General features: G+C 43.4%; 1 protein-coding gene across 2 annotated transcripts; it reads left to right on the top strand.

Annotated features, from left to right (window-relative positions):
• Window positions 1–3,749: 3,749 nt before the first annotated feature.
• On the top strand, window positions 3,750–10,861 carry LOC105380089 (segmentation protein Runt). Of its 2 annotated transcripts, none has more exons than XM_038117065.2 (3): window positions 3,750–4,491; window positions 7,985–8,125; window positions 9,731–10,861. In XM_038117065.2, exons 1-3 carry the CDS (start codon window positions 4,038–4,040, stop codon window positions 10,366–10,368), a joined length of 1,233 nt encoding a protein of 410 aa, XP_037972993.2. In that variant the 5' UTR covers window positions 3,750–4,037; the 3' UTR covers window positions 10,369–10,861. The 2 variants fall into 2 exon arrangements, with proteins under 2 accessions (XP_037972993.2, XP_037972994.2); XM_038117066.2 differs by having other exon boundaries at window positions 3,752–4,482.
• The last annotated feature ends 196 nt before the right edge of the window (window positions 10,862–11,057 follow it).

The following is an 11,057-nucleotide window of genomic DNA, read 5'->3' as shown; positions in this document are numbered from 1 at the left end:
CTTTAGCCAGCAGGACGCCTTTTATATGAGTGTGCACTACGAATAGCCATTGTTAGGTTGGATAATTTATAATGACTCATAGGATAGAATCGATAAATATTAAATAGAAAGGCTAAAAAGAATAGAATCGATAAATGGATAAGGATGGAAGGATTAATAATTTTGAAAAATGAAAATGGAATCGGTGGTAGGTAGTAGAGAAAAGCGTCCGCTACCCACGACAGAGGTGCGGGTTCGTATCCCGTGCATATCTAGATCTAGCATATATCCAGATGTATGAACCTATCAAACGGCAGTGAAAAAATTAGGAGGGAAATGGTACAGATACTCTTGATCATGAATCATGATAATATTTTCCTGTCTCATCATTACAGGGAATTTCTTTGAAACCATGAACACCAAACAGACACCAATCGTCTCCAAGAGACCGATCGTATTACACCTTCAATAATATGAAGATATAACTTTTACTCCAACTTTTTGCCCTCAAGATTGAGACGTAACTAAAAGTATTCAACTCCTCATCAGCAGCTCCCAGCGGCTCCAAAAAGCATTCAATGTAACAACCGAAAAGTCAGCAAATACTCAACAATGGGCTCGACAATACCCCAATACGCAGTGTTTGGCCGAAAATAAAGGAATATCTTTTGAGAAATATGTTTCTTTGTTACCGCTTGCATTGTTATAAAGGGTGCTTTACGACTGGTTGTACAAAACCGATCGGTAGCTACCGGGCCGCGTCAAAGCGCCGACTTGTTTACCTTCCATATAATTTTTATTACCGTAATTGAGAGAAATGCCTTTGAGTCGACAATTGAGACACCGGCCTCATCAGACGAGGGCTGCTTTCTAATATTTTTTTCCGCGTCTGTTTTATTATTGAGATGTTTGGCTTACGGATTGTGGCTGCCGTATTGTGTCGCTGGACCTCGGATATTGGCTTAGCCAAAGTCAAATATGTAGTTACATGTTACTTACCTATTTGTTTTTGAATTCCATTATGTTACGGAAAACTATGCTAAAGCAACTGAATTCCGGTGTTATATTATTATATGTATTATGGTATGAGTATTATATTGTAATCTTCTTTCTGCGTCAGTAATTTTAAATATATTTAAGGTACGTAGGCCTAACGTATGTGGCTACTAACAGTACACTTATTTAAATGTACTTATAACAATAGCTAGGTACCTACAAACAGAACTTTAAAAACAAAAGCTTGTTTAAACGGCGGAACGGAAACGCACGCCTCGACCGACGCAGGCGCATGTGTTCAAACATTATTTAATTGCGACCAAATGTTGCCTTGTCTTCGACTCGAAGGGTTAGGCTTGGTCGATTAAAGGGTTAAATATACGGGCGATTAAAGACCGTGTAGTAATTAGTTTTACATTTTAATTTTGGATGTATTTTATTTTACTACTTTGTATTGTTGAACTAGAATTTTACGAAACTATGATACTCCTGCATGATAATGAGAGTGTCGAAAAACTTTAATTTTTTTTTATATTATTTATTTACTTTTATAAATATTACAGATTGGTACTAATGCATGTGCTACCCTTGCATAGGTAGGCAGAAGTTCATTACTGCACCAACTTTTCACTAGTATTAAAAATAATAAGTATTGGTAGTTGTTTAATAACAGAAATCTGTCATTATACCCTTTGGCTGGAAATCGAACCTGGGACCTTTGGCAAAGGCAAAGCTGACTTGGTAGTGAGTATGTAGCTAAGCTATGTATCTGACAGGACAGGAGTGATAGTGATAGGCACTGTGTAAACGTCAACATTAATCACGTGATCAGATTATCGGGAGCTTAGAAATGTCAGCGCTGACGTCACCAGCTGATAACGATATCCATGATTAAAGCTCGAAGTGTATCGCGAACTCATATGACGAACGAAGTAGCCAAGTAAGATAGGTAGTGAGCATGGGTGTGTAGGTCTCATGGTAAGGTTTTCAATACACTTTGTTCGTTCGTTTGTCAAATGAGTTTGCAATACTTTTCCTGACCCGGAATAATATCTAATGTGCTTACTGTTCAGGATAATAATAACTGTAACCTCCACAATATACACTACATAAAGTACAGCTAAAATAAATTTGCTATTTCAAACCGAAACATTCTTCGACAGCCAGTCAGCCTCTTCAGGGTTAGTGTTAGACCATAATTGGTATTGTTAAGTAACCAAAACATGGATAGGTCAGGTTATGAACATCTGGCTTTATAATCAGGTAAATTTTCGCACAGGGCAATATATTTACGAGCGGTTTGCAAAATATTCATGGGTACCTGATATTTATTATCTTCGTGCCTATTGTTTTACAAACCCACCGTGTGTAGCCAGTGACCAAACATAGTCGGCAACTACAAAAGAAACCCATTACAAAGAAAGCCGCCTTTAAAACCACCGTTACAGTTCAGGCCAAAATAGTAAAATATTTAGTATCTTCAGGTAATATTTTGGTGTTTACCCAATAAAGTTCAGTAATTACCTACCTACCCCAGGCTTGTTCTAAACATGTGTGGGCTCCGGGCCAAATAGCGGTTTCTTATCAGTTGAGAAAATATAATAGGATGGGTACCTCTACCTATCTCTTTTGTCGGTCAAAGAGGTTAGCTATGAGTTCAAACAACTCTTGGTAGAAACAATGTTATCTACTCCGTTCTTAGAAAAGGTTTACAGTCCATGCCGTAAAGTGGTAGAATGTGTGAATTACTTCTAAGGAGAATAATAAAGTAATATTTCGTGCAAAGTTGCAGCTCTGGTACATTTTAACACCTCTACGCCAAGTAAATAAAATTATGCTACAAGATTTCGTAGGCTTCAAAAGCTTGCTACGAAATAGTCTACGAAAGTTCGTAGCCGCATAGCAGGTGCTACGGAAAACGCGGGAAACTCTCAACAACAAACTTGTATGACATTTCCTTGACGCCCCGCCTGGGCCCCGCCCCCTTGTGCTCTGTCTCGCTCGCACGCAGCGGTACTCTCGCTCGCACGCGGCTAACCATAACCACACACGCAACTTTGTTTAAAAGATTGTAAGTTTGGAATGTTCGCGTTTTTGAAGAAAGTTGCGGTTTTTTGGAAACAATTTATTAGCATGTTAACTTAATTACTTTTTTTACAAAGTTTAATAAGATTGCTTTTGATTTAAGTCTCAATTAAGTATGTAAGTAGATAAAAAGTTATGAAAAAAAACTATACTTATGTGTATGGTATCTGGAATGCATCGGCAACACAGTTTCGGGTTCATTCAAAGTTCTACATTTCTATCTATATAATCTATAAGTGCTACGAATTCCCTGTCATCCCCTTCAATATTACAATCCACAGTGTCAGTCAATTAACCCCTCTGTCAACGGAATTCCTCGCGTGCTTCAGCGAAAATGAAGTGCCACCCCGCGCGTCAGCGACTACAAACATGAAAATCATTTTTCATAAGCTCGTTGATAGGTTTTCGCGCCGGCCGCGGTTTCCCGCCGCCCCGCGCCCTAATTACTGCCGCCTCGCGATAAGTCACCGCGGCGATTCAAAAAAAAACACCCGTCTCACTCCGACCCACGACGGCTCCCGGCGCCGTCCCGCTCCCGCCAGCATTTTTATAAAAACGCAGAGACCGACCGCGCACGTCCCGCTCGTTCCCGCTGCGGTCCCGCGCGGCCCGCACCCTTCGTCTCCTTCCCGCTTTTTACGAGACGTAGGGGCCGCCACAGGGTGGGGGGCGGCGACCGCGCGAACGCAAAATATTGACCATTGGAAAAAGTCGCGTCGTATCGCAGTCATCAGTCGTAACCGAGTCCCCGCAGCACGCGTCCCCCTCGGCGCGCGTCGGTCGTCTTCGGCTTGTGGTCTCGGTCGCTAGTTATTTTTCGTTCCCGCCCGGCGTCTTGCTCGCGCCCAACAAGTGGTGCAGACGCTCCCGCGACGCGAGACTATCAACTTCGCGAGTCGCTCCTCACGCGCGGAGTCGCGTGTACTGTGAACAGAGACTGTGGTGTGTAGAGTCGAGTGTAGTGTAGGCTGGCGTCGATGCACCTCCCGCACGCGAGCCCGGCGCCCAGCATGGCGGACGTGTACAGCCACATCCACGAGTACTACCGGCAGAGCCACGGCGAGCTGGTGCCCACGGGGTCCCCGGCGGTGCTGTGCTCGGCGCTGCCGGGCCACTGGCGCTCCAACAAGTCGCTGCCGGTGGCGTTCAAGGTGGTCGCACTGGACGACATCCAGGACGGCACGCTGGTCACCATCAAGGCCGGCAACGACGAGAACGTCATGGCCGAGCTGAGGAACTGCACGGCGGTGATGAAGAACCAGGTGGCCAAGTTCAACGACCTGCGCTTCGTGGGCCGCAGCGGGCGCGGGAAGTCCTTCTCGCTGACCATCACCATCAGCTCGTTCCCGAGCCAGGTCGCCACCTACACCAAGGCCATCAAGGTCACCGTCGACGGCCCGAGAGAACCCAGAACTAAGCAAAGTGAGTATTGTAAGTCTCGACCAAATTTTTAATAACAACTATTTGTAACTTTTTGTGTTGTTCTACTGAAGGGTTAATTGAAGCTGTGTATGCAGTTTATTGTATAGTTTAGAATAGTGTGTTAGGTGTAGTTTAGCATGCGTGGGCGCACTGGCGGGCGGCCAGGCCGCAGTCCCGAGGTCGATTTTGCGGCTCAACGCGGATTTACACAGATATTACTATTGTTTCTCATTTTCATTTTATCTTCAGGCATCTCTTAATGTGTTTTGACATAGTAATGGACGGCTGTTTCATGTATGTCGCTATTACTCTTCTATATACTCGTATTTCTAGTTATACACAGATAGTTCGATGTTAACTAACTTTTAATCTTTGTATGTTACGTCTATATCAGGTTTGCATTTGGGTCAAAACATTTAAGTGTTAAAGCTCAAAATACTGCAACAAAAAAGTTTTATGCGTATGCACCTTTTCAGAAACTTTGAAACTTTTGTTATTCATAAAATACATATATAAAATTTACTCTACTATTTTTCTTATATACTTCCCATACTTACAAAAACAACTGAATAATCAATGGCTTTATGCATACAAAATCATCAGCTAACTTTTTTAATTACGAGCATAAAATTTGAATTCACTGTACACAATCATTAATTTAGCGGAACCCGCGTAGACAAATGGAACGACACAATACTCGTCAATCAAACCCCACTTTATGTTCCCGTTTAATCTTTTAACAACTCCCAGAAATAAATAAATGTTCTTTCTTATTGTTTCTTAAAATATACGTCTTTGAATCACCCCATTCGAGGGCGTAGCTTGCATTGTTGAACTGGAAGAAATTCTGTTTACTGGCATTAAGCTCACCCCATTTTGAATCATTAGATTCATTAGAACCTGATTGCATTTTCTTCTATTTTTATCTTGTTAATTGCGAGTACGTGCCGGATGCTATTACTAATTGTTATTAAGTAACTATGAAATAGTTTTTATAATATAATTAGCAGTCACGTAGACACATCGCCTATTAAGTTTGATATCAAAAGCTTTGGAATTCAGGGTTGATATTGTAAACAAACAATTAATGTTGAGTGATTAAACCATTACGGCCTGAACTCTCACTCAAAACAAACATTTAGGCCTCATTATCAGCATTTCAATTATTTATCATACATCAATCGTTGTCAAATCACTACATACTGTGCATACATACACACACACACACCCACAGAGTCCCTTTTAAATGAAAGAAATGTAAAAATAATAAAATTATAGTAAATGTAGGGAATTAATAGCAACCAACAAATGTACCGTCATCATAAAGTTAGTTCACCACAAATCTATTTTGAAAACGGCTGCGCCCGCGCCGCTCCGTATAAACAAACCGAACTTCGGTCAATAATAAAAACGACAGTATGCGGAAAAACTAACATCCTCGAGCAATAAACTTCAAAGCACGGGAGTTAATAAAGTGATCAATGGACCGACTTATGGCCGCACCAACCAGACAGCAATTAACTACGAATGTTCTTCAAGGTCCCCAAACACATCACTTTATAAACACATTCTTGAATTTTATTTTACTCATAGCAAACTGTATGAATTATTCCATCAAATCAATCAAGCTTAACAGGACTGTCAAATCCAGTTCACAATGCAAGTACTTTCAGACAAATTCGCTGTTTTACTAGTAGTAGGTTTAACATTGTTAGTTAACTATATAGGAATTATATTTCTAAGTGTAATCCAATGAATTCAGCTCTATATTTCTAACAAAACCTTGAAAAACACATAGGTATACGAAACATCAGAGCGCAAACCGTGCTATGTATATGAACTGGCACACTCGCAGATCCAGTGGTTTCCAAGTTGAGTTGCGGTGGGCGCGCGGCAGATGTAAACAATCTGGGCCCGCGTCGTAAAGTCCCCGTTTGATCTGCCCTGCCCGCGCCCTCGCCCTCTAAAATATGGACTTTATGTTCCTGCTAAACCCTTGCCGACCCTCATAACTGGCTGACTCATGGATTTATTAAGAAACTGCTGCCGACGCTGTGGTTTCAACCGGGCTGATTGGCCGGGACACCGAAGTTTCACTCAAATATTTTCAGCATTAGACGGCAGACAAATAAATCAAACAGCAGACGAAAAACAATAGAACAATGAGTTTTCGACGCTTGATGGCAGGCAGGCATGGGATACGCCACATCGTCCAAAATTATGAGCTATAACTCTGATTCCATTTATTTAACGCGCTCCCGTCTCTTCCCCATTAATTTATGAGATTTACGAGTTGACACAACACTCGCATCTCATTCTCATTTAACGCTCTTATTTGACACTTATGTCGTATCTTTTAAGCGTTTATTGTCGTAAGCGGTACCAATTTGGCCGCGATGGCTTTTGATTTGTTTGAGCCACATTCCAGAGGCCGTTCACATTTTTTTTCTGCCGGCCTAAACCTAGAACAAACAAACGAAACAATTAATTTAAAAAAACAATGAGCGTATCTTAAACAACCAAATTGATACATGAAAAGTGTCTTCCACTTAATCATTCAAATCCACGCGGGTGCAAGGGTTAGGGAACAGAATTTAATTGAATACTGGCATTAACAAATGGAATGGGCCATTTCCGAGTTCCACATTTAACTTATTATTGTTGGATGATGTCGGGGTTCCTCGCCGCGTGACGGCTGCGACAGGTCATCCATCACGTTCTTAATTTAAAATACCCACGATTTGGGAAACGCACTCGCTGCGCGCTAATCCCCGACAGACGAACTGTTTACACACATAAAGCGAACGCTTTATACACGTTTTATCGTGCAATAAATACGTCAACACACCTGATTATCTGAAACAAAAGAATTTACAGCCATTACAAACTGTTTAAGGCACTTCTTAATTTAGACTCGAACTACGATTTTAGTGAAGTTAAATAGCTTGAAAGAATTGTTTACAGCAACGAAACAAAGTGGCAGGAGTGCTCGTAAACAGTTTAATCTTGTAATAAAATCGCCGATACACCTGATCGCAGCATCGATCGAGATCACTCGGATTAAAAACGCTATAAAAGTCAGAAATAGCCGGTGGCATCTTCAGTAGGCTATCGATTAAACAAATAAAAGTTGTGTTCGCTATTAGGCGAGGGAACGTGACAGGGCGAGTCGTAAAGCCGGCTCAGAGGAGCCGCCGACTGCAGTAAACTTGCGTTGTATACTTGTATACTATCCGTTGTATACCAAGTTGTATACAATCCGTTGTTATCGTCGGATAAACAACGCGCGGCCCGTGTGTCGCCAGCTTTATGCTCTTTCTTTGTGATTTTTACGCTTGCGGATGCTGCCACAGATGTAGATGTATAGGTACCATCACTATTCTACTACACATAATTCGAAAAAACTAAGACATCTTCAATCATTGATGACTATACTCATTTAATTTCCCACCATACGCCCTTATGTATTTCCTTTTACTAAACTTATGTCTCTTTGTCGTAGACTACGGCTACGGCCACCCCGGCGCGTTCAGTCCATTCCTGCTGAACTCGGGCTGGCTCGACGCCGCCTACCTCAACTATGCCTGGGCCGACTACTTCCGGCCGCCGCAGCTTAGAGACCAGGCTGCCGCACTTGTTAAAGGTTTGTACCATTTTGTTTATCATTCTTTGAACCTTAATATGTGAGCATATTCTCATGTCAAGTCAAGTTCTGAAGATTTGTAGTAGATATGTTTATGTGGGCCTAATAAGGCATCTGTTATGTGAGCCAGCAGCAAACAGATACCGTTACGTTTGTTAATTTAAAAATTCCCCGATTCAACAAATAACACTCGAAAACATGTTCCGGGCTTCAGAGCCACCCTCAAGGCCGAGCTACGTAAAAGCGGCTCAAATAAAAGAAGTAACTCTTGAGCGCTGCAAACAACACCGCCCCGACCGAAGCAAAACCAAACCACCCGTTGAAGTCCAAGCGGGGGCGCGCGGGGGGCGGGGGGGCGCAGAAAACGTGCAAAAAGCAACGCCTTCACGTTCGAGAGAGTGTGGAGTCAATTTTATTCCGATGTAGGCGGCCGCGTCGACCACTTTTTGTTTCCGTCGCTGAAACGCGAGGAGCGCTGTAACACCTACGGGCTTTTATTAAACCTACATTAGCTCCGTTTGTTCACTGAGTTTCGCCGGAGTTATTAATGGAGAGATCATATTAGAAAGGGGAATACTTCTCCAACATGTCTTATTGCTTTTTTCATGGTTCGAGCTATACGACTGTACGAAGGCAAATAGCAAGCCCGTATGTAAAGTGGAAGTGAATAGGTACTTTATTAGCAAGCATATTTACGAGATCCAATTTCCTGACGAAAAAAACCATTGCGCATTTGCACGGACCATTGGCCAAATCTTTTCGGCTCTATAAGTTCGCGGAATGATCGATTCAATAAACACTAATTAAAAATACCGACCGGTGTAAAACAGAATCAAATCCAGCGGCGCGGCCCGGATCACCTCAATCAGGCGCGACGCCGATATTGGTCCCCGCCTCACCAAATTACCCCCTACTTACCCCCCCACCACCCTCGCTGCCTTTAAAGTGGTCTGCGCAGCACTGCTACTGTTACGAACAGAAAAAGTACAAAATTGCAGCGAGCGCTGCACCACCTCCGAGCCCTTTGTGGCCCAATCTGCGCCTCCGTCGTGTCCTTTTTATGCGCCGCTTCTCTTACACGCTATCGAGAATCAAAGCTTGTCCGAGTACAAGAACTTTCAACACCGGTGCTAATGAAAATTTCACATTTGGCCCCCTACTCTTTGTGCGCGCGGAGATAGCTTGCTTATCGACGGTGAGTGCCGCGTCTCCGGTGCAGCCGCCTGCATGCTAATGCCGCACACACAAAGCAACAGAAAAGAGACATGTCGCTCCGCATTACGGCGACGTATCGCCTCTACATCGTAACGGACGACGTCGCAGTCGGATAAATAAATATTGCACCCTCACCCTCCCGATGTAGCACTAAAAAAACATCCCTTTCGATGAAGCCGCCTTTAAACGCCTACAGATTGTACATTATCCTTAGTACGATTATGCACCCTCGCTGTTCAGGGAATCGGCGGAGTGCCCGCGCGCCGGAACATCCCCGGGGGCTCGTCTCTCATATTACGTCATGTTCTTGAATCAGACAACAGGAGCTCGAGCAAAGAGCAACATTTATGAGGTGCGATCGATACTAACGTTATCTTTCTTTGTCCTCAGGAGGTACTGCTCCGCTGGCGACGCCGCCCGCGCTGCCGGGGGCCGAACTGTTCCCGTTCCCGCCGGCCATGGCCAGCCTGCCCGCCGGCGGCCTGCTCCCGCCGCCCGGCGCCTTCCTGCCGCCCAACGGACTCCTGCCCTTCCCTCCCCATCCTGCAGAGCTAGCGATGAAGATGCCACCCGAGCTATCCATGAAGAACGGCATAAACCCATTCGACTTCACCGGTCTTAGAAATCTACAAAGCAACGTGTCCTCCATCGACGCCTCGAGTGCCCACCTGTCGCCGACGAGCAGCAGACACAGCGGCAGCCCCCGCAGCATGATCAACGCGAGTCCGGACCGATCGAAGGCGGACTCCAAGTCGGACGTGAACTCGACGCACGAGGCGACGATGTCGGACGAGTCGGACGAGGAGGTGATCGAGGTGGTGAAGTCCGCGTTCCACCCGGCGCGGCCCGCCAGCCTGGCGCTGCGCGACGCGCGGGTGCAGGCCGCGGACTCCACCACGCGGCCGCCGCGATGCGAGCTCAAGGCACCGTCATCGCGGGCCACGCGCCTGCACTCCTCCAGCCCCATATCCACCAAGATCGCAAATGGTGCCATCTCCACGCAAAAGTCCGTCTGGCGGCCATATTGACTCTACTAGCGAAATAAAATGGGTGTTAAATTTAGTGTCCGCGCGGAGCGGAGCTGTTCAAATGTGATAAAACTATGAGCTTGTACATATTAGATACAGAAGTAGATTTATATTACAGGAAATATTATATAGATTATATTGTAAGATTTTAAGAGATAGGATTGTTTGACTAACAAATTGGTGTACATAAAGATGTCGTATTTAAAAAGATTTTTATTGCAAATGTGTTCAAGCTTGTCAAAGTTGGTAGTTGTAAGTGTAAGTAGGATGATTTAAATAAAAGATTATTAATGTTAAAATGGACGACTCGAGGCATGTAAGGCCAAATAAGCTTCGACGACGACGACTGATTATATTGTAATGTTAAGCCAACGTATAGTGTTAATTTGAATCTGTAAATAATGTAATATAAGATATTTATTAAAGATGGATGTAATAGTTATGTAAATAATGTAGAGATATGAAATACAAAAAATGATCTTCACAAATTATACCACTTGTATTTTTAATTTTATACCCTAGTTTTTTAACTTCATTAGTAGGTAAGTAAATTATTATGTACTGACATAGGAATTAAGATAGGATAACTGAGTAGCTGCAACAATGATACAAGCCAAAAGAATTAAATTTTCAGTAAGTACCTACGTACAAGAAGATATTATTATAGTTTGTGCTTGTAGCAAACATTG

This window comes from Plutella xylostella, chromosome 3 (assembly GCF_932276165.1).
Source record: "Plutella xylostella chromosome 3, ilPluXylo3.1, whole genome shotgun sequence".
NCBI lineage: Eukaryota > Metazoa > Arthropoda > Insecta > Lepidoptera > Plutellidae > Plutella > Plutella xylostella.
This window is presented reverse-complemented; position numbering and strand designations above follow the sequence as displayed.

Excerpts from the sequence above, each read along its gene's own strand:
- LOC105380089 (XM_038117065.2), top strand. The coding sequence starts at position 4,038 with ATGCACCTCCCGCACGCGAGCCCGGCGCCCAGCATGGCGGACGTGTAC. Across the intron at positions 4,492-7,984 it reads AACTAAGCAAAGTGAGTATT|ACTACGGCTACGGCCACCCC; the intron begins GTAAGTCTCGAC and ends TCTTTGTCGTAG. Across the intron at positions 8,126-9,730 it reads GGCTGCCGCACTTGTTAAAG|GAGGTACTGCTCCGCTGGCG; the intron begins GTTTGTACCATT and ends CTTTGTCCTCAG.